The sequence below is a fragment of the Molossus molossus genome, unplaced genomic scaffold, assembly GCF_014108415.1.
Source record: "Molossus molossus isolate mMolMol1 unplaced genomic scaffold, mMolMol1.p scaffold_m16_p_26, whole genome shotgun sequence".
Classification (NCBI taxonomy): Eukaryota; Metazoa; Chordata; class Mammalia; order Chiroptera; family Molossidae; genus Molossus; species Molossus molossus.
This window is the reverse complement of record NW_023425362.1, coordinates 3,126,131-3,149,346: the sequence shown is the minus strand read 5'-3', so window position 1 is coordinate 3,149,346 and position 23,216 is coordinate 3,126,131. Positions and strand designations below refer to the sequence as shown.

At 64.8% G+C, this 23,216-nt stretch overlaps 1 protein-coding gene across 2 annotated transcripts in view; it reads right to left on the bottom strand.

Moving 5' to 3' along the window:
• WNT7B (Wnt family member 7B) overlaps positions 1 to 22,390 on the bottom strand; it is a 46,340-nt gene extending 23,950 nt beyond the window's left edge. Inside the window, exon 1 of one of the 2 annotated variants that reach the window (XM_036278182.1) lies at positions 21,909 to 22,390. In XM_036278182.1, the coding sequence (XP_036134075.1) occupies positions 21,909 to 21,979 (71 nt within the window). In that variant the 5' untranslated portion in view covers positions 21,980 to 22,390. Of the gene's footprint in view, positions 1 to 17,437; positions 17,634 to 21,908 lie in introns of those variants that run through there. The other variant, XM_036278181.1, reaches the window with a different exon arrangement.
• Positions 22,391 to 23,216: the final 826 nt, after the last annotated feature.

Sequence of the window (23,216 nt, the reverse complement as noted above, 5' to 3'; positions counted from 1 at the left end):
AGGCCGAGCAATGTTCCACCGTCTGCCAAGACTGTAGTCTGTCCATCCTTCTAGCACTGCCGGATGTTTGGGGTGTTCCCACCTTTTGGCTGCTGTGATCGTCAGGGTCCATGTTTTGTTTGGGTCTGTTTTCAGTTCTCTGGGGCGTGCACAGGAGTGGAACTGCTGGGCCCTGTGGTAGCGTGTTTAGCTTTTGGGGGGCCACTAAGCCGTTTGCCGGTGGGTGGAAGCGGACTGGAAGGAGGCGCTGGCTTCGGCAGAACCACGAGCCGCAGCCGGGTTTCCAGACGGTCCCCGGCTGCTTAGTGAGGGCCGAGGGGTGTGCGTGGGGGGACCGTGAGCCCCCAGAGCCGATGCCGTGGCCTGGCCTCCTCCAGGCCTTCCCTCCTTCTGCCACGGCCTCCGGCCCCTCTCACCGTTTCCCCCGCCGGCCGAGCACCACGCCCGCTGGGAACGTCCCCGTGTGGCATGAGCCCACAGCACGTGCTGAGACCAGGACGCCGGCCGACACTCAATCCCCACCGCCCGCCCGGCCCACCCGCTAATCTGGCCAGAACCCCCCCGGGTCTCCCACGGGCACAATGGGCAGCAACTGGGAGGCTGGTGTGGAGGAAGAGCATCTGGGCGGGTGGGGCTGGGAGCCGGCTGGAATCTGGGGAATTCAGCCCAGAGTAATTGTAGATCCTCAGAAAACCGACCCTGGGAAATGAGCTGGATGGGAACCCTGCCGGGCACCAGCCTCCAGGCCACAGGTCAGGGCCGCTGTGGACGCTGAAGCATGCTCCCATCCCCAACTCTTCCAGCGTGCCCGCTGCAGAGCCGCGGCCTGGGGTAAGAGCCCCTGCTGTGGGCAGAAGCCTAAGGAGATGGAGTCTGACAGGGCGGGTGCGGGGGGGAAACTCCAGTGGGCCTTGGGGTGGCGGCGGGGGTATGAAACAGATCATTGCTGCCCTGGTCTTCCGCCTCCAGGCAGGCCACCGAGCCCCACTGCTGCCAACACCTACATCGACCCCCACTCAAAGCCCACCCATAGTTCTCGCTCTTCTGCCTAGAACCGGGGGTGTCCTGGGATCGGCCCCTGAGCACCCCCACCTAGCTTGTGCTGGCCCCTCTGCCTGGGGTGCCGCTCCCTCTTCCTTTCCCTGTCTGGTAAGCATCTTCCCCGCCGGGCCCAGGTGCCAGCCACGCTGGGCTCAAACCTCTGGCCCCAGACACTGAGGGCTCACGGAGTAGGCAGGTGTCTCTCCAGTACCGGCCGCACCTGGCCGCACAGCTGTGTCCCTGCCCACTTCCACCTCGGGGCAGTGTCCAGTCCCAGCTGAATCTGGGGCCTCAGGGGCTGCCCATGCCACTCTCGTGAGGTTTGTGACACGGATGAGTGGATGAACAAGTGAGTAAATGCTCAAAAAGTATGCCTGAAAGAGCTTCTACAACTCGGTGACAAAAAGACAGTCCAGTTGGAAAATGGGCAGAGGACTTGAACAGACACTTCTCCGAAGAAGATAAACAGAGGGCCCACAAGCAGACGGAAAGGCTCTAAATGTCACTCAGATCAGGAAGATGCCGTCAGAACCACGGTGAGGGCCACCTCGCACCTGCCATGGCTACACTCCAAACAGAACGTAGCGTGTGGGTCCGGCGCGTGCTGGCGGGAATGTAAAATGTGCCGACTCCAGGACTCAGAGCTCCACCCCTGGAACGTCCTCCAAGAGGACTGAACACAGGTGTGCACACGAAAGTGTGAACACATCACGGCATGATTCACAACAACCAACGGGCAGGAACAACCCAAACGTCCGTCCACAGATGAATGAACCAACAGAGCGCGGTCTGTCCAGGCAGCGGAATACTATTCAGCCATAAAAAAGGAATGAAATACCCGTACATGCGATTTCAATGAACCTCGAAAACATCATGCTCAGGGAGGAAGCTGGACCCAAGAGATCCCGCTCGGCAAGGCTCAGTTTCTGTGAGACGCCCAGCGAAGGCAAATCCGCAGAGACAGGAGGCAGATCTGTGGTTGCCAGGGACTGGGGGGCGGGAACTGGGGAGTGCCTGCTTAATGGGTGTGGGATTTCCACCTGGGGTGATGAAGGAAGTTCTAGAACTACATAGAGCTGATGGTTACACAACCCTGTGAGTGTACCAGATGCTGCTGACTTGTACTCTTTCAGATTGTCGACAGGTCTTTCAACCACAATTTTTAAAAATTCTATCTGCACACAGGGTATCTACACCCTGGCCACAGGTGGGATTGGGGGATGGAGACAAGAGGGACTTTTCCCGGAGACACCCCACTTGTACTCACTGTATACCTTCCGGGGTAGAGGGGGACAATGAGTAGGGGGACAGGAGCCCCCAGCCGTCGCCAGCCAGTGCCTGGATTACAGGTAAAACGTGTCACGGAAGAGGGTCATGCTGGCTTTTGTGGCCGGATCATGAGTAATCAGACATGATGGATAACTCAGAAATAATTCCAAAATTGTCTTCCTGAGAATGTGGGGATTTTGCCCCCAGTGATATGGACACTCCTGCTCTGAGCATGGACCTTGGACCACACAGTCTCTGCCGTGTCTCAGTCCACACGTGGCAAGGGCTGTTGTCCTCCCCACGTTCCGGGTGTGCAGGCTGGAGCTCAGAGAGGCTCGGGGCCTGCCCGAGGCCACACAGCAAGGCCGGGAGCCCGGCTCTGCTTCCGGAAGTTAGGTGGGCGCAGCGTCTGGCTCCGAGCACCGCACACAGTAGGTGCCTTACAAATGCCAGAGGGTGACGGGGGCGGAGGCCATGCCTACTTTTCATTGTCAAAACAGCCACATCCTGCCCTTGCTGAGAATCCTCCAGCTCACTCACGAATTCACCCCGGTTTGTGGACACATCGTTGCTGGCGTTTGAGGTCGTCCCTCCCCCACAGCCCCCGGGACCCCACCAGCCTGACCACTGCCCTCGGGGCAGCCTGGCCCTGCCACACCTCAGGACTTGCCCACACTCTCCCATCCGCCTGTAGGGAGGGGCTGCTGATAAGGGTGCCCGGCCTGGCCGTCATCAGGGAACGGCGGAGTGGGAAAAGGATAAAAATACATAATAACTAGATAACTGGCACTCGGGCGGAGAGAGGTGGGTGGACACGGGCACATGCTGGGATAATTGGCAGTCTGGGTGCGGGCATGCGATGACGCGCTCATCAAGCCACCCCGCAGGGGGCCCGCTCTCGCCCCAAAGTGGAAGAACCCTCTGAGCGCCTCCCGGCCCCCGCTGCCCTGCAGGTGCCCGGGAGAGGCTGGCAGGGACGGCTGCGTGGCCGGTGTCACAGGCAGGGTGCTCCTGTTTCACTTGCTGACTTTTTCCATGGAAAATTCTGCTCTGGGCTCATCCCCGGGCCAGGCCAGTCAGTTGAGCTCGGAGAAGGAGTTCCGGACCCTGCAGACAAGCAGTTCTTGTCCCGGGACGATGGACAGGCCTCCCGTCTCGGAGCAGAGGGTGACGAGGCCCGCAGAGGACCTGGCACTGGCTCGGACAGGGCACCGTGCAGGAGGGGCTGCGCGGACGACGGGAAGGTAGAGAGATCTCGGCAGTTCCCCCGGGGACGAGGCAGTTCCAGTGTGGGGAGGGCAGAGGTGACCCCCGCCAGGTGACAGGCGCAGAAGTGGCCAACAGGGTGGGACCTCTGCTATGGCATTAGCCAGGTGCCAGCCCAGCCACCTGGCAGCCCTGTGGGCGGGGCTGAGGAACATGAGCACAGGTGTGGCCGGCTTGGCCTGGCTCTGCCGCTCCTTAGCCGTGAGACCTCAGGCAGGTTTCTTAACCTTCCTGAGCCTCAGTTTCCACATCCGTGAAACAGGAGTAATAACGGGCCTGGTACGTGACGTTGCTGCTGGCAGGGCGTGCGTGGTGCGGAGGACACACACTTGTAGCTGGCCTGTGGTCAGAGGTCAGAGATCAGAGGTTTGGACCCTCACGAGCCTCGTGGCCTGAGACTGGGGGCCCCTTACTGACTCATCCACTCAGCCCCTGGACCCAGCTCCACTGTGGGGACCAAACAGCCGCTACGTCCACTGGGAGGACGGATGCTTACCCCGCAGCTCTGCGGCCAGGGGGCGTCCACGTCCCACCCCGCAGCTGCACTCCTGGGTCAGCTCTGAGCTGCCCCTCACTCTGGGCGGAGTCTGTACACCGAGGGAAGTGAGCACTGTGGTCACCAAAGACACACACGCGTGTCCAACACGAGCTGGGAGCATCATCCAGGTGCCATCCCAGGAGAGGGACAGATGCCCTGTGGCAGTCACACCGCGGGCGACACATCCACGTGGGTGACTCTCCCGGACACGCTGAGCAAGAGAAGCCAGACGGGACCGGGCACGGCCCCCCTTCGAGACAGAAGTCAGGCGAGAGTCGCCATGGGTGGGAGGCGCTTGCTGGGAGGGGTCTGGGGAGCCTGCTGGGTTCCGGAACGTTCTCTGTCCCGAGCTGGGTAGTGGTCACACGGTGCCCACACGTGTAAAAATGCATCAGCACCCTCTCGAGATTTCTGCACACACTTGGTGTGAGCTCCACCCAGCAAACAAGAGAAAGGACGCAACGCACAGGGTTACAGGGCGGACAGCGGAGAGAAGAACGAAGACGCCAGGTTTTCTTACGAAAGTGAAAATAAAGAAAATGCACTTAATACCATGTGAACAGTAGACATCGCTGCCGTGTGCCTTGTCTGGGTGTGCCCGGCCTCGGGGGCCCCCGACCCGGCTCTCAGACACCCCGGGTCCAAAGGCATCCCCAGCCTGGTCCTCCGAGGGCTGCCCACCCGCCCACCCTCACCCCTGCCTGGACTCCGCCCACAGGTGTGGAGGGGCCCTGCCCGGCACTGGGGCCAGCACTGCCCCCCTGCTGGCGTCTCCTTCCCTGAGCAGCTGGCCCACCAGCCGGGACAGGCCCTGGTGGAGGCTGGGAGGAGACAGCTCTGGGCTCTGCCTAAGACCCCCCCTGCCCAGGCCCAGCCTGGGGGGCTCCTGGGGCAGCCCCCTCTCCAACATCCTTGGGGAAGAATGTCTGTGTCACACCATCAGGGACCCAGAGGCCCAGAGAGGGGTCGGGTGGAGGAGCTACCTCCAGGATTAGAATCGTCCTTGCCAGTCTCTGCGGGGACACCTGCCTTTATTTGGGAGTTAGCCACCCAAAGCCTGACCCAGCAGCCAGGAGTCTAACCTGAACCCCTCATGCTGTTCAGGACACAGCAGCTCAAGGCAGAGAGAGCCCCTACTGTGTGTGGATTCGGGGCTAAGAAGAGAGGCAAGTGTTGTAAGTGATAATAACCATTACTCCCTCAGAGCAGGACCTGGAGTCCCCGAGAGGCCCAGCCACCTGCCAAGTGGGGGGAGCAGGGGCTGGACCCACACCTCCTGCCCCAGGCTGTCGGAGTCTCATCACCCCTGTCCCTGACTCTCAAGGACAGTTGGGGGTGGTCACTCGTCCACCTGGAGAACCACCCCCCCTTTGGTCCCTAGAGGCAGGAGGCTACACTTGGGACCCCTCGGAGGGACTCCTAAAGGAGGCCCCAACTTGCACCAGGCCGGAAGGAGCCCCCAGGCCAAGGGCCGAGTCGTGGACGTGTCCCCAAGCAGGCCAGCCCGGACAGCAGGTCCTCATTTCCCTCCCCCTGTGCATTGAACTGGGTTCAGGGTCCTCGTGGAAAAACCAAACGAATGACGGACAGATGAGCCAGGAGGAGAATGTGAGGAGACATCTCAGACCCATCTGCTGGGGGGCTTCCCGGACAGCGCCCCGGACTGTGCAGAGCTGGGAGTGCAGCTAGGGCGTCCTCCGTGGGAAGGAGCTGGGCGGGCAGCTGGTGGCCATCAGCACACCCCTTCGTCACTCGGGCCCATAAACAGCCGTATATGAAGAGGGAATGTCCGCCTCTCCTGTGAGGGCCCAGCGCGTCCGGTTGCGGGAGGTGGGCAGGCGACGGGGTGCCGGGGATCCAGCCACCCACAGGGCCCTAGGTAGGGCACTGGTCCCCTGGTCCCCCGCGTCGCCAGTGATGGGATAAGCCGTGTCATTCTATTTAAAAGCCAGAGGAGGAGGTGTCTGCTGGCCCAGGACATATGACCAAAGAGCCTCCCAGACCCGGGCTGTCCGACGTGTCCGCAGGGCCTTCAAACCACGGCCACGGACGTGAGTGGCCGTGTGTCGCAAGGAGGCGCCTCCACCCCAGCGGCTCATTTCTCCTGCGAGCTCCCCATTGGCCGACCCCACAGACCACAGCCCGAGAGAGATGCGCCGCGGGGGCCGCCCCCGGCCCCAGTGCCCCCTGGGAGCCCACGCTCCGGCCTGAGCTCCAGCGGCCCACCCGCAGTACCCCCGGGAGTGCTCCTGAGGCTGGGACCGGGCGGTACTCCATGGGGACACCGGGCCCACGTTCTTCCTGGAGCCCCACCTCATGACCGAACCCTATAGGCCTCAGCACCCCAGGCTGACCCCCCAGAGCTAGGAGGGGGTCCTGGGGGATAGCGCCCCCCCCCATCCCCAGCTGGCTTGTGTTGGGAGGGCAGCCACCCAGCCCCTCTGCCCTCGGGGCCACCCACCCGGGTGCAGCTGCTCCTCCCCAACCAGCAGCACAGTGGCCTCGGGGCCTGGGCTCTGGGGACCATGGGTGTCATCACAGGTTGACCGACAGCACACCCCTTACGACTCCCTCTTACGCCAACCGCTCCTCTCGTTTGCCGGGCTCCGTCTTCCCCCAGACCCACTCTGCCTTGCAGACCCTCCCGGGAGGCCCCGGGGGCAGGACCCTGTGCTGGACCCCAGCCTCTCCTAACCCCGCTGGGGCAGGGCTGTCCACCCTGCCTACTGTGGGCTCCCCAGGTCGGGATCCCCAATCTTGCCCGGCACCCAGCTGGGCTCGGAGCTGGCTCTGGACGTGAGCCCCACCCCAGCCCCAGCTCCTTGGGAGGGGGGGACAAGCTGGTCTAGTTGGGCCACATCCCCAGTCTCCTGCCTGGCCCCGGCCCTGGCTGCCCAGCCGCCCGAGCTCCTCCAGCCCACGCTCCTGGCCCGGACAGCTTTGTAATTCTTCCTTCTTGGGCATCCTCCGGCAAAATATTTGAGGAATGTTCTAATTATCTGCGATCAGCCAGGGAGGCGAGCCCGGGTCCACTTGTCCAGGAAGCACTCGGCAAATACCTGAGAGGGCGGCACCTGGCCCCCACGCCCACCCACGGCCACTTCCTGCCAGCCTCGCCCTCAGGTGCGCAGGGGTTGGCCCAGAGCCTTCCAGCCATGGACGGGCCGCCTCTGGAGCCAGGTGACCATGGGGCTAATGACGGTCTCAGTGCTCCTGCCTGTCCAGAGGGGATCAGACTGTCTTCTAGGCCTGGGTCATTCAGCAGAGCCACCAAGCCACTGTCATAGTGCCAGAGTTTGGCACCAGATGGGTCCCCGAGGCCCTCCTCTGTGGAATGGAACAGGACAGAAGGGAGCCAGACACAGCTGGTGCAAAGGCCCGGTGGCACCCATGCCACCTCCCCTTCCTCCGGTTTTCCTTGAGTCTACTCGTCCCCCCTCCTCCGCCGCTGGAGTTCAAGGCCTGGCCTGTGGGAAGCATGAGGCTTGGGGACATCCCCAGATGTTGGAAAGGCCACCCCAGGCTGTTCTGAGGCTCAGTTTTCTCATCTGAAAATAGGGACCAATCATCCCTCTTCTGGCAAATGATTTCTCCCGTCACTGGCCCGGGCTGGGAGAACCTGGACCTAGCAGGGCGATGGTGGGGACGCGTACACAGACCGCAGGCCTGGTCACAGACCGTCCTGTCCATCTGGCCTGTCCCCTTACCTGCAGAGACACAGGGCCCACACTTTCGGGGCAGAAACAGGTCAGAAAGACCCTCCTGAGCAGCACCCCCCCCTGCCTCCCCTCCTCCCCGCAGACGAGGAAACTGAGGCTTCAGCAGACCCCGGAGGAGGGCGTCAGGGTGGCACGTAGGAACGAGGGTGGCCCAAGAGGAGGCACAGAGAGGCCTGGAGGTGGGAAGTGGCGCTGCGGGGCCATGAGGCCCTCCCTCTGCCCCCCTGCCCTGCCCGGGCCTGCTTCCTGTCTGCGTGGTGAGGGGCACCTGTAGCTGTAGTCCAAAGAGAGTCCCCTGGTCTGGACCCTGTGTGCGAGTCTGCTCAGCAACCGACTCGGTTTGCCCATCTGTCCAATGGGAAGAACAGCCTGCTGGCAGGCTCCCGACACCCCGGCTCCCGTCTGTGTGGTCTGTCCAGGCCCCTGCTCCGCCAGCTCGCCCCCCCCCCACACGGAGCTGGCATCCTGGGACCCCACTCTGGAGAGAAACCAGGCAGGCCGAGCAAAAGCAGGCCGTGAGCAGGGGGTCTTGGGTAGGGCTGAGGCTGATGGAGGTGCGCAAGGACAGCCAGGGGGATCCTCCAGAACCTCACCCTGTCACTGTGACCCCAAGGCATTGGCCCCTGACCTCAGAAACTTCCAGACCTCTGCTGGGCATTCAGGGCCCATCACGCCATGCCTGGGCTCAAGCCATGCTGGAAGGTTCCCTCCTCCTCCGGCCAGGCAGAGGTCCAGGCCCGCTGAGTGCCTCCTCCTCCAGAAAGCCTGCCTAGGTCTCCTGTCCTCCCTCCCGCACGGATGCACGGATGCCAGGCTCCCGAGGCTGCTCAGGGCTGAGAGCCAGCCGTACCTGTCCGGCCAGGCCGCGGCCACACTTCCTGCGCCCCTGCTGTGCTCTGGGCTTCCCCGAGGTCTCTCCTCACTCCCCGCGGGACAGAAGGGGACCCTGGTGCCGTGACCCCAGCGACTGCACAGCGAGCTGAGGCCGGAGCAGCAGTAAGACCCCAGCCCTGGCCGTGCACCTGTTGGACAAGGGGGCACCTTGCAGGCCTGGGAACCAGGACTGCCCACCCTCACCTCAGGACAGACGGCGGACAGACAGGAGGGCAGAACTGGTGGGAGGGAGCTGGCGGGGCCCACTGGCCCACGGCCAGGCTGGGAGTCTGGGCATCTCATGGGTCGGCCAGGCCTCTGGACACGGTCTGAGCGGCAGGCTGGGGCCCAAGCCCTGCGGGGTGGACAGTGAGCGGTCACCCTGTGTAGCCTGCAGGGCAGACCTGAGCTCCTGGCCCCAGGACTAAGACAGGCCGCCGTCCTGGAGGGTCCCCATTCCAGGAACAGATGAAGGGCGGGTCTGCATGGGCCACACAGTAGCTCAGAGCAGAGAACGAGCCCAAACCCAGGCCCAGCCCCACCCAGGCCCCCCAGTTCTATGGCTCTGCCCTCTGCTCTCACCGAAGCTGGGAACCCTCCTGGGCCAGAACCTCCTGGGCCAGAACCTCCCAGGCGCAGCCCCCTCCCCACCAGCCTCGCTCTTAAAGCAGCCCCCTGCCCTGGGCTTTTCCCTCTGAGAATTTCGGGGCCACCAGGGCCTCCCCAGCCAACCGTTTTCTCTCGGATGTCCTGCGGGACAGGGTGCTCACCGCCTCAGGAACAGCCTGCCCCAGCCCTGGGCCGCACCTCCAGACACCTCCCGGCTCCGGCTCCGGCCTTGCCCGAGGCTGCCTGGGCCTGCGCAGGCCCCGCCTTCTGCTCCCAGCTGGAGGAAGGCACCGAATCTGGTTCAAGACCACGACTGCCCGCCCGGCAGGGGGTCAGCAGGAGCCAGGGGCAGGCCGGCCCTGGGCTCGCTCCCTTCTTCCTGTTTCCCCAGCACATTCTTCCAACTGCTGGCTGCCTCCCACCTGTCCCTCCCCCGCCTCCCCCTGCGGGAATCCCCACCCTGGCAGGAAGGCAGGGAGCGGGGCCGGGGTCGCCCCGGGCTCACACTCAGACTTGGCCGCACACCCTGGCTCTCAGCACCTCTCTGGGAGGGGCTGGGGACCATGCCTGTGGTGGCCAGCACCCCGGGGGCAGCTGGAACCCCTGCCTGCCCACTCCTGGAGCAGAAGCTAGACAACGAGGACTTCCCTGGCAGACGGAGTCCCCGCACCTCACACCCTGCCTCACTCCTGGGGCTGCTGGAAGGGAAGTAAGGGGGCAGGGCCGGTGCCCATCCCTCCGCACACCTGCGGGGGCTCCAGGGAGTGAAGGCTAGCTCGGTCACAGGGCCAGCAGGCGGGGTCCGAGCGAGGACAGGCGGAACTCTCGGCCGTTCACTGCGCTCAGCCCAGCCCAACCCCAGATACGCTGACTGCAGCCTCCAGGCGGCATTTCCAGGGTCCGTGTCCCTGGGGTCCCCACTCCCTCTGTGATGCCCCGCGGCCCTGAGTGCGCCGGGGACGGGTAAGCTAGCCTGAGGCTGCTGGCTCCCTGTCCAGTGCTCCTGCAACCCCAGTCTGCCCGTCCAGCCTTAGGCCCCTGCCCCCGCCCCAGGGACACTTCTTGGGCATCCTCCCTGGGCTGGCCCTTTCTCATGGGCCTGAGGCTCAGGAAGGTCACCCCGGGAACTTGGGCAAGCCAGGCACCGTGCTCCACCCCGGGACAGTGTTACCAAGGAGGGGATAACCCTGCTGGAGCAGGGATAGGGGCTTTGTCCATGGGTGCAGCCCAGCCACCCCGCAGGGCTCAAGGTGGGCAAGGGGCACCCAGGAGGGGCCCAGGAGGATGGGGACAGCAAGGGGACGCAGGTAGCTGCTTCCGGAAGGTGTGTTGGTAGCACCTGGAAACTCCCCACGCTCCCAGCCAGCGGTGAAGTCACCCTGGGAAGGCCTGAGTCAGGAGAGCCAGGAAGTCGCCCAGCCCCCAGCCCACCTCTATGCCCACCTACGCCTGCCGGGGGCCAGCACCACCCCGGAGGCCTCTGCCACCTCCGGACAATGGGCCCTGACTAGATCAGTGGGCCTCACCGGGCCCCAGACACACGGTGGCCGTCTGAGCACTGGACCCGTGTCTACTGGGCACAGTCGTCAACCTCTCGACCACAGGCCTGGCCTCGCGGAGCCTGGGTGCTGACGGCGCCCCCCCAGCCCTGAGGACCCTGCTCCGGGGAGATGGCCCCTCCCTCTGAGCCCAGGGGCCGGAGCAGCCCATAGGTCTCCTGGTGCCCACCCATGCCCAGGATAAAGCTGTCCACCCTGCCGTGCTCAAAACCTTCCGCCACCGCCCCCATCACCCCCCCCATCCCCAGCCCTTGGTCAGCCCTGCCAGGAATGCCCTCCTTCCCTCCAGCACATTCTTCCGCCAGGTCAGAGGTCACCTTAGGAGCGCCCTTCCTGGTGGGTTAGGGCTCCTGCTGTGGCAGCACCAGGGAGGAAGGAGGTCCCGGGCTCAGGGCTGCTGGGGTGAGGGGGGTGAGGGGTGAGGGGCGGGCTGGGAGTTGTGGTGGAGGCGGGGCACGGAGTCGGGGTGGGCTTGGGGCAGTGGGGGACCAGCGTAAGGGGAGGGGGAGAGCGGGGAGAGAGTATCGAGGCCCATCACCCAGATGGAGAAACCAAGGTCCAGAAAAGGAGCAGGTGGTCCCCAAGGCTTCCACAAGTCCACGGCGCGTGGCCCCAACCCCACGCTGACTGACAGTGGTCACAAGCTGGCGGCTGGGGCTACCCGCTCACGACTCCCAGTCAAGACGACCCTGCGCAGCGGGAAGAGTTGGCTTCTAGACCTACGGGCGTCGCAGGCAGTGGCTTAGAGGGTGGTGTGAGCAGGACACCCTGAGCGGAGGCCGGACCCAGGCTGGCATCTGGGCTCAGCCCCCTCAGACACGACAGGGAGTTACTGACCCTCACGCACCCACTTCACCGCCTCCCGGTGGGGGGGGGGGGGCTTGGTGGCCCCACCTGGTGGCCAGGGAGGGTACAAAGCCCAGCCAGCTGCTCGTGCAGAACTGGAATACAGGGCCCTGTGTCTGCCAGTGGGGGTCCAGGGGCAGGGAGTTCGTACTGGAGGAATTCTCTTCAAGGGGGTGTTTAATCTGTTTTACCACTTGGGACAGCAAGGGCCTAAGTCTCAGCTCTGGACCCTCGGAACCCTGTAGCACAAATGTCTGCGACAGGTGCACTGAGACTGGCCCCCTGCCCGGGTTCCTTCCCTCCAGGGGCCTAGGCACAGCAGCAGGCCTTCCGGACAAGGGGACCTCTGAGGAGGAAGGCACCAGAGCAGGGCTGAGCCAGGCAGCGCTGCGCGGGCGGGCGGGGGTCTGGACCGTGCTGGAGGCCCACTGGTGTCACGGGGATGGAGGGAGCCAGGGAATGCTAACTCGGGCTCTTCCACACCACCGCTGATGCCCAGGAGCTGCGTCCTCCCTGGTTCCACTCTGCGTGGCTGGCAGGCTTAGGGTCTACGTTAGCAATGGCTACTTGGGGACTGTCGAAGTATAGTGTCCTCCGCTCCCAGCCTCAGATGGAGCTCTTCGCGACATCCCCAGGGCCACAGAGACCGCCTGCTCCGGCCTGAGCGCTGCACCCTGCCGCTGAGGCTAGGGGGCGACCCCTCAGGGCCTCCGCATCCTCACCCACAGAGCGGGCCAAGCACGTCACATGGCTACTGGCACAGAGGACCAGTGAGGGCTGTCTTCCAGGCAAGGCCCTTCCCCAGGATCCCTGGCCCTCACTCCTGCATCTGCTTGCATGCCTCCAAGGCTGGAGAGCTCACTACCTCCCCTCCAACAGCTAGGTTGGCTGGAGCCTCAGGCTCCCCACTCAGGGGCGAGGACACCCTGGGTGGGGGCAGGACCTGGAGGGGGCCTCAGCAAGTGGAGCGGTTCTGTGATGGAGACAGGGAAGATGGAGAAAGGGAAGCGGAGCGCACCTGTGCCCACCCCCACCCTGCTGGCCAGCCCAGGGGGGCCCCACCCGCGCCAGGGAAGGAGGACAAACGGTGGTTTTGTCCTTGGCCAGCGGGCGGCCTGCGCCACACAATGACCCTTTCATCAGGCTGAGGGAGCCCTGGGCCGGGGTTTCATCTGACAAGGGAGGGCGCCCAGCCTCCTGTCCCCTCGCTAGGGGAGTGGCGGGGGGGGGGGGGTGTGGAGCCCTATCTCAGCTGGACCCAGGGCCATGAAAGTGCAGGCCTCAGGGGGGCCAGCCGAAGCCCCTCCCACTTCTCCTGGAGAGGCCAGAGCTGAGGGGGTCCACAGGCTGCCCTGCAGGGCTTATTCTGGTTGCCCCCCATTTGAGCTGAAGCTCTGGGTCCCACGGTCAAGGCGTCCATCTCGTCCCTTCCACTGCCGGCCACCACCCTCAAACCCAGAGAGTTGGTCCCGATCCTCAGCTGGGGTTCTGGGCTCCCCACAGGCTCTGCCGGCCACAGTGGGGGTGGAGGGGGCAGGGAGTGTGACTTGCCAGGCCTCTGTCTGCAGTGTCCCCAGGGAGCTCAATGCAGAAACAAACGGTGTGCAGTGAGGTCCCAGCAAACACCCCCCTCGCGGGGCTCTCCTCCCCCCAGCACCTCCGCCAGCGCCCGCACAGACCCGGGCTTCTCTCCACAGGGAACCTTCCGCGGCGGGCTCGGGTGGCCTCAGGACAGGGCCTCTCTGCGGGCTCGGGTGGCCTCAGGACAGGGCCTCTCTGCTGGACCCCGGCGTTCAGTCTGCCACCTCAGCAAGAGGCTGCGAGGCCCCCTGAAGGGGCACCTGGGCGAACGGTGTGACCGTGAGTCATTCCTTCCAGGGTTCACCCCATTTTCCTACTTAGTCTGGGCTACTCCTATCCATCCAGCAAGACCTTGCCTTGGCGTCACCTCCTCCAGCAAGCCCTCCGAGACAGCCTGGAGAGCTCATCACCCTCCTCCCAACAAGCGTGGCCACTGGGCCGCCCTGCTCCTGCGCGCTGGCCAGATGCCAGGACATGGCTGAGCACATCTCTGCGTCTGCTGGCTGAGTTCTCACACCCTCTCCAGGACATGTGAGTTCCCGTGGCCCCTCTGTACGAAGACAGTGAGGTTCCGGGGGAACCCAGGCAGTGGGGGGAAACAGAGATGGGACCTGGGCCTCGCGAGGACTCAAGGGGAACCTGGTTAGAAATGGGCCGTTCTCCTGCGATGCCTCAACTCACAGCTGCAGAGCCCAGTGCAGCCCTAGGGGCCTCCAGGAGCCCTCCTCAGTGCTGCCGCCCCCCCCCCCATGCTGACGGTCACAGGGAGTCCTTTCCAGAGTGCACCAGTCCCCCCGTAGTGCTTGCCGAGTCCCACTCACACGTCAGTGACTTCCTGTCGCCGACCAAGAAGTTCTCTTTGATTGGCACATCCTGAGCTGTGGGGGTCCCTTGGGAGCTAAGACTGTCAGGCTCCCTGGCTCCCACCCAGCCCTCCCCAGCGCCGCACGTGCTTTCGGACACGAGGCCACGTGGGCCTGACCTGAGCTTGTGAAGGAAGGATGAGGAGACTGAGGTCCAGAGAGGCCCTCGGACCTGACCGAGGCCACAGAGCTGAGCTCCTCCCACGCCCCGCTAGACACAGCTTTGCAAGCCGGGAGCTGCTCCTCCCAAGGGCGACCTGTCCTCGCCTGAGCTGGTGGCCCCACTCTGCCCCCACATGGGCTGTGATGCCACAGAAGCGGACCTGATCCAGCCCCCCCCACGGGTCATGCCCACAGGGCTTCTGGGGCTGCGGTGGACACCACCGATAAAGCCACAGCAGCAGAGCCGGGAAGAGGCCCAGCGTTGGCTGAGCAGTGGTGAGTGCCCCTCACCCCCCCACAGCCAGGTGGTCGGTGAGTAACCACCCTGTCACTCATGACTCACTCAGATCCCCGGAGCAGGCGGTCACCATGAGAGGCTCGTACCGGAAGACCTGGGGGGATCATTGCAGCCAACCCCCACATCTGGGAGAGGGAGGCCAAGACCGGAAGGACCTGCCCAGCACAGAGGTCAGCTTGGTCCTGGCACGAGGCCTCCACCAGGCCCCCATACCAGCTGACCTGGCACCACGGCCGTCCTCTGGGCTCCGCACCTGCCCTCCCTGGGCCCTCGCCGACCCCGCCAGCCCGAGCTCCTGCTCTGACACAGAGGCGCGGAGGAGGGTGTGGCTGGCCAGGCTGCAGGGCTCTCGCACAGGCTCATCTGGCCAAGCTCAGCACCAGGCACAGGGCTCAGGGCCCTTCCAGGCCAGCACACCCGTCGCACCCAATCAGTGGCAGGGGCCCAGGCATGCATCTGCGATCCGCTGTGCATGGGACACGGCCCAGGACAGGGAGCTGGGAGCGCAGCCCAGATGGAAAGGGCAGGATCAACCGTTCACCAGTGTCTGTGATCCCAGCAGTGGGATGCCTTCTGGAAAGTTCTCTGGAGAAGCGAGAAGCCTCCGCCAGGACCCCTCCTGTCCTGGACCTCCTCAGACCCCACAGGGCCCACCTTCTAAGCCTTCCTTTGCACTGGCCGCCTGGCCTGCCTTTGGGTGTGAGCTCGGCCGCCAGAGCGCATTCTCACCTCACACACTCCATCTGCATCCGCGCCCACCCAAACAGGGCAGGAAGCCCCAGGGATGCTGAGGCCTCCCTGCCTTGCTCCTGGTCTCTGCTCAGGAAAGGCGGGATCAGGGCTCTCCTCCGCTGGGCTGACCGGAGGGCAGGGCAGAGGCCAGTCTGCCCCGTGCCCACTGCCCACTCCAGACCCCAGCCCTGGCCCAGGAGCATTTGGGAAAGCTGCTACTTTAGGACAACTCTGCCGACAAAGCTGGCAGTGCACACGGTGGAGGGAGCCTGTGGGTACAGATGGTGGTCACTGCAGACCCGGGCTTGGAGGGCCAAAGCCAAAGGAGGGCTTGGGGTCTGCGGAGGGATACTGGGCACCACCTGCCCCGGAGCCCCTCAATTGCTGGCTTGCCCCTGCCCCCTCAGCCTCTCTCACCAGTTCCAGAGCCCCTTGCCCACCTCCTCCTCTCAGAATCTCACTGCAAACCACCCCAGGAGCCCAGGTTTCCCACCCGATCACCTCCCCATTAACGCCAAACCTCAATCAGCTGGCTCCAAAAATGGGCTCTTAAGCAGAGGAGCTGCGGATTCTCTACCAAGATTTAAGATTGAGGTGCTGGGATCCTGGGGAGGGGAGGCTCTGGACCTCCACCTCTGACCTCTCAGAACCGAGGCTGAATTCCAAGGACCCCTGGCTGATCCATTTCCTGGGAGGGGTGGCAGAAGCAGGGCTCTTTTCCCCAGCCGAGTCCCCAATGATCAGGCGGTCCCCACCCGCCCTGCGCCCTGCCCCAGGCCGTCTGCCCCCCCCCCCGCGCGCCCCAGGCGATGCCTCCGCAGCCGGGGCTGCCCGCCGGGCCTGGAGCGCTCTCTGCGCCCGGACCTTGTAATTATGTCCCACAGCCCGGGAAACCGCGGGCCTCGCAGCATCTGGCTGTGGTTGCGAACTTTTGTTTCAAGATGCGCGACTATTTATAGAAGGAAAACTGGTAGGATAGTAATTTCCTAGGAGCTGGAGGAGAAATTGGCTGCGTCTCTATTAAAAGGGGGTGGGGGCGCGGCGATTTATTAAAACTGCGGCCTCGTGGGGGGAGGGAGCGGAGCAGGGAGCGGGAAGGCAACGGCTGCCCCCTCTGGCCGCGTTAGGCGACCCCGGACGTGGCCCGCGTGTAAAGGAGGGGGAGGGGGAGGGGAGGAAAGAAGAGGAGGGAGAGCTGGCTCTGAGGTTTAATCAGTAGCATCCAGCTTAAATTCCCCCAAACGGCGGTTCCATAAATCAAACTTCTTTTTAAATCGGAGGCCAGAGCATATGCGTCCCATTAGGAATCCAGCGAAGCCACCGCTGCGCCAACGTGCCCCCTCGGCTCCCTGGGCCGGGCCGGGCCCTGCCTGAAGCTGCCCGGAGCTGGGCGAACGCTGGCCGGCCCGACGCACATGCGCGCCCACACTCCGCGCGCTGCCCCGGCCTGAACACCAGGGCACACCTTGGCCGGCTGCACGCGCACACTGCTCCCCCTCGCCCCCAGGTGAGGAGTCGGCCGGGGCGGGGGTCAGGCCACCGAGCGCCGCGGGAAGGCGCGAGAAGCCGCAGGGACCTCGCGGGACAGCTTGGAAGCTGTCTGGTGGGGAGCATCGTGCACGTGTGTGCCAGTGTTTATGCGGGGGAGCGGGTACGTGCGTGCAGCTCTCTCAAATATGGCACGACAGTGCGGGCCGCGTGGATTTCTATTGGGAGGGGTCCCTGCTGGTCCAGGACTCGCTGGGACTCGCAGGGAATCTCCCCACCGCCCCCCGCGCCCTGGGGCCTTCGCGCCCAGCGCCCGCAGCCTCGTCTTGGGGGTTAGTCGGGCCTCTTGGGAGCTATCTTTTCTCTGACCCCAAAGCCGTAACTTCTCATGCCAACGCTTTTCGCCGGTCCCCCCCTCGGCGGCTTAGGCCAGCCGGGCGACCCGAAGCTCCCTGGCTTTTGCGCGCGCTGGGCACCCCGCGCCCCGCCCAGGGACCTCACCGCCTCCTGCCCTTCGGCTCCTGTGCTGAAGGCTGAGGAGGGAGCCCCCCCCCCCCCCCGCGCCCACCCCACGTGCGGCCCGCGGCACTCACAGGTAGCTGCCGCTGGACAAGATGAGGAAGATTTGCGGGCAATAGACCGAGAAGAGCGCGCTACGCGGCGACAGCAGGAGCATGGTGGGCCGGCGCTCCTGGCGGGGCCGGGCGGGCCCGGCGGGCAGGGGCCTGAGCCAGCTGAGGCCGGGTCTCCGCGGCCCTCCCCGAGGTAAGGCGGCGGCAGCGGGCGCTAGGGACCCTGGCGTGCGGGTCCCGGCGCAGTAGTCGCCGGTGCCCCGCCGCCAGGGCTGCGCATCGCGCTGGGGCTGGAGTGCCCGGCAGGGGTGGGGCCGGCAGGGGGCAACGGGTGCGCCTCAGCCGCCGTCTGGACCTCCGTCCGTCGATCGGTCGGAACCGGCTCTGTCACTCGCTCTGGCTCACGTCTCCAAGTCTCCCGAGGCACGCAGCTGCCATTGGCCGGGCTGCCCCTACATCCGCCTCCTCCGCGGGCGGGTTTTTTTAAAGGGGAGGCTGACCCGAGCGCGCGGCGGGAGCCGCCCCCAGGGCTTGCCCAAACTGCTTTGGCCAGGACCCCTTCCCGCAACTTCAGGGAGCCCACAGCTCTGGCCTGCGCCGGAGGGTGCACCTGGGGGGAGCACCTCGGGGTAACCGCGCGGGGGCGTGCGCTCCTCTTGGGGGCTGTGCCCGGCGATGTGTGCTCTGGTGTGCATGCATGTGCCTGCATGTGCTTGTGTGCGCCTGCGGGAGCGTGGGCGCGTCAGTGAGGACGCAGGTGTGTGCGCACAGATGTGCTGTATGTGCTGCGCCTCTGCCTGCGTGCGCCCTTGAGTTCGGTGAGCCTGGCTGTGGGTCGCGTGCACTCACTTCTCTGGCCAACCAGGCCCAGCCTGGCAGGACTCACCTGTGCACATGCGCACTGGTGTCTCTGCAGGGTCCTGCCTGCGTCTCTTCAGAGAGGCTGACGGTGGGACCACACCTCCAACCGGTGCTCAGAGGCCCCTTAACGCTGGCTCCCCACCCCCTCACTTATTTTGCTCTCTTTTGAAGGGTTGGTTGCATTAAGTGTGGGACACACTCTTCTGAACAATCCTTCCAGTGATTTTTTAAAGCCCAGAAACACGGGTTTTAAATCCCACCTCCTATTGTCCATGAGCTCAGCTACACGCCACTGTCCCTCTAGACGCAGTGTAGACTCCTGACGCTGGGGCACAGGCACAAAGCAGATGAGATGACAAGAAGAGAAAGGTCTCTGCAGTGTGGCCAGTGGTCCCAAGGGGAGTGGATTTCCGGGCTTCTAAACCAGGTGTGGAGACCCACCCCTAGCATCCAGGAGGAAGGGCTGGCTCTCCCCCTCATCTTCCCGGTCCAGGGCTCTCAGGCCCTTTTGCCCCTCCTGGCCCCAAGGGCACGAGGTAGGCACGGAGCAGGGCTGGTCTTGGCACTTCACGACCCTTATTCCTAGGGACAGAGGGTACCCAGACTCCAGAAGGATCCTCCAGGCCCTGGCTTGGCCGCTTCCAGGGCTGGAGCTCAGAGGCTGCTCAGTCCTCCGTGAGAAACCGGGACTCCCCAAAGCCATTTGTTTCAAAACTGCAAAATCGCCCTGGCCGGTTTGGCTCAGCAGTTGGAGCATTGGCCCAAGGACCAAAGAATCACAGGTTCCATTCAGTTTAGGGGCACGTACTTCATTAGGGGTTTGGTCCCTGGCCCTGGTCGGGGTCATGTGGGAGGCAGCCAATGAATGTGTCTCTCTCACATCATGTTTCTCTCTCTCTCCCCCTCCCTCCCTCTCTCCCTTCCTCCCACTCTATCTGAGGATAGATGGAAAAATATCCTCCGGTGAGGATTTAAAAAATAAATTAATTAAATTGTGCAAAGTTCAAGACACACCTGGCCTTAGGACCGCAGTCCCCACAGGCATCGTGAGGACTGAGCTCCATCCCCGCGGGTCTGGGAGCTCCCCGAGAGCTGCAGCTCCGCACTGGCTGAGGGCGTGTGTGTGGGGACTGCACTGCACAGGTGTGGGCTGGCAGGCTGCGACCACGGACTGTCCTCACACACACAATCTCTGACATGTGGTTGGCCCTGAAATGCCAAGTCCTCCAATCCTGAGGCCCCAGAATACAGTATCTGGAGGTCCCCAGGGTGCGTGCAGGGCTGTGATATCTGGTCATTCACAATAACAAAGGCTGGACTGGTGTGAACAGGTGTTTATTAGGACCCCCCCAATCCCACAGCAAGGGCCTCCATGACCAGCATTCACAGTACCCAGTAAAGGAGGCACTGTTACCCCACTTTTAAGATGAGGGAAGGTGGGCTGGGAGGTTAAAGAGCTCACCCATGGCACTGGATGGGGAGTGGGGAGGCAGACTGACCACCCAAACCGCATCCTCAGGCTCCTAACCCCGCAGGTGGAACCCGGGCCCAGCTCCCCTCTCCCCCTGCCTTGTACAACCAAGACGGCTTGCAGAGGAAGCAGGCCCCTGCGCCCCACAAGATCAAAGGCCGGAGGGGTTCAGGTGGTGGCAGGTGGAGCCCGTCCCCTTGTCAGACCCCATGGTGTCTCTCTGGTCTTCCTGTCCCTCTCCTCAGGAATGAGAGAGTGTGTGCTTCAGGGAGCACAGAGGGGAAGTCCCCACTCCAGGAGCAGAGGACAGGGCCTGTTCACTGCCTGGCTCTGTCGGGCACCCCCAGAGAGGCTGGCCCGTGTGCCTGGGCACACAGGCTACATCTCACTCGCTGGGCTCTCCGCTCAGACACTGGCCACCGTCCCTTTCAGGGTGGCCAGAGCTGCAACTCCGCTTACAGAGGGGAGAAGGAGGCTGGGGGGGGGGGGGCAGCCCTGGGAGCCTAGGCTGGGCGCACTGACTTGGTTCCCTTTGTGTCCTGGGAGTGGGGAAGTGGGGTGCTTCATACAGCTCTCCCTGCAAGCTGCTAGCTGAGGACTCCTGTCCAGGAATTGGTGGCAGTTGTGGTGACCAGAGCCAACTTCGGTGCCAGCTCTGCCACTTACTCTGAGGACCAGTGACTCGGCCTTCCTGGAGGGTATCTAATCCTTCAAAACGGAAAGGTTAAGGGCACATAACTCCAGTTGCCAGAAGGGACAAGGCCTCATTGCTGAGAGCCAGTCTGCAGAGAGAGTCATTAGGGGGTGCCCATTACTTTGGGGGCACAGGAAGGATAACTGCAGGGGCTGCTGGAGAGTCCAGAAGACGGTGCCTCCCTCCCCACCTCCTGTCCCCCAGCAGACTCGGTGCACGAAGCTTCACCTCCCATAAACAAACACCCAGGGACAGAGCCTACGCACAGACCCACACAAACAGCCAGCACCGGCCGCAGCCCGCGGCTGCAGAACCGCGGCTGGGGCAGAGGGCGGGCTTCCAGTCCTGCCCCTGCCGTCACCGGCCTCAGTTTCTCCATCTGTAAAATGACGGAGGGGGCAATGGACGAAATGATTCTCAGGTGAAGCTTCTACCCCTCCGCGGGGGAAGCTGCGTCTCCGCCGGCGGCACCTGGCCGGGCCCTCCCTCGGGGTAGTTCGCCGGCTTTGCCCGGGCGGTGATCGGCCTGCCTCCGGCCGCTGGCGGCGCACAGTAGGCGCGCAGGGAGCGGCGGGGTGCGGGGCCGTGGGCGCCCCGGCGAGGTGCACTGCACCCCCTCGGGGTCACACCGCCCTCCCACCCCCACTTCGAGCGAGGCCGAGACAGATTCTGTCTAAAGGAGATCGCAGCTCAACAGGTAAGGACTCGGCTGGGTTCAGGAATGTGGAAATACGACTCGGAGCAGCTACTGCTGCGAGCGCGGCCCGCCGGGCGCCCGCCCGCCCGCCGGGCCGCTCCAGGGGGAGCGCAGCGAGAGGGGGCCGGGCCGAGAGCCCCGGGAGGGCGGGGACGCGGGGCTTGGACCGAGCCCGAGGCGGCCGGGTCGGCCGCGCGGCCCATCCCGAGCCAGCCGGACAAGTTGTCAAGGTAATTTCAACACGTCCGGGTGATGGATAGAGACGAAGGGCCGTGGCGGGTGCACTGGCCTGCGCGCTCGCGGCCGGGGTGCGCGCTCCCCGCCCGCTGGGGCCTCCCCGACCGCCCGACGCACCCCTCCGCCCCCCGCGCCGGCGCACCCTCCCGGCGGCGAGCGCTCGGCCCGGGCTCAGCGCCCAGCGCAGCCCGGGGGAGGGAAGGCGCGTCCCACCCCCGGGGCCTGGAGCCCAAACAGGTGAAAGTACGCGCCGGGCACGCTCACCGCTACCCAGCAGCCTGCCCGCGACCGCCTGCGCGCCCTGCTCTCCCTCCTCCAACCCTGGGCCGGGTGCCCCTCGGGAGAACCCGCCGCTCAGGGGGTTCGGCTGCGTCCTTGCTCGGCTTGGGCGAGGATCCACAGGCCAGTCCCGGATCCTCGAGAGCCGCCCAAAGCCCCCTCCGGCCCCCACGTTCCCGCGGGGACACCCGCGAGGCCGCTCCTGCCGGCGGCCAGACCCCCGGCTGCGGCCCCTGCCCACGGCGTTACTCACCCGAGCTTCACGTAGAGGACGCCAAAGCAGAGAAACACGTAAAAAATCCACTTGCGAAAGTTTCTGTGCATGATCCAGGGAGGGGGGCTGCGCCATAGACAGCGGCGGCCGGAGGGGACGCGCGGGCGGGGCGGGGAGCGGACAGGGGCGGGGGGTCTCGGCGGACCGCTTTCAGCCGGCGCTGCGGCTCGGGCGGCTGGCGACGCGCGGGCACTCGGCGCGCGCTGCCACCATGGTGAGCCCAGGGCGCCGCCGCTGCCGCTCGCGCCTGGGGGAGTGACCTAGGCTGGGGGCCGCAACCTCGGAGCCCGGATGAGCGACTGCAGAGCCCCTTGAGCGCTGGCGGGGACCGGGCCCGGGCCCGAGCGCGGCGGCTGGGCAGGCGCTGTCTGTACTGGGCGCAGCCGCCTGGGGCCGTGCGCGCCTCGCCGAGCGCCGCGGCGGCCAATGTGTCCGCACTTGTCGGCCTCCCCAGGTGACTCGCGGCCCCAGCAAGCGAGCTGCGAGGGAGCGAGCGCGCCCCAGGTAGGAGGATCCGCCTCCCGCCCGCCCTCCTCGCTCTCCGCGCTCTCTCTCTCCCTCGCTCTCCGGCTCTCCCCTCCCTTTTCCCCTCCCTCCCCCGTAACACACAGACACATCCCCCCCGGACCCCCCTCCTCAGACCGACTCCCTTCCTACTGTCCTACTAAGACTGGGCTGGGGGAGGGAGAGTGGGTGCGTGGGAGGGGGGCAGGGGGGAAGGTGCGACAAGGAAGAGACACCTGCGGAGGGGCTGGCCGCTGCTCTGAGCCCGCGGGGGTGGGAGTGGGGGGCGGGGAATGGATGGTACAGATCGTGGTGGCCACTGGGCCTCCAGTTTCTACTGGGGGAGGGTGAGACCACCCAGCCATATCGCCATTCTGGCGGCTTCCCCTCCCCCAGCACCAGGGTCCTACTGAGCCACACCCTTAGCCAGGCTGCAATGCCTTCCCCGCAGACCTCGATCAGAGCTCCCCCTCCAGCACTCAGGGTCGCCTTCACCTGTCAGCACTGCTAACTCAGAGTGGGGACAGGGAAGGGACAGAAATACAGGACTGGTCAGATGCAAGGGGATGGCTCAGATGACCTGCAGAAGCCTTTTGGCTAAGTACCATGATAGAGACAGATTGGAGGATGTTGAGGGCGCTTCCCAGTCTTTGGGGGAAGCTCCCCACCCTGGGGGATCCCTGCCTCCCCTCCCCTGATCCCTGGCCCCTGCAGTCCGTGCAGTCTCCTGTGCAGAGCCGGGCTCAGTGTTCAAGTCCAGCGCCCAGAGCTCGGTCAGAACGG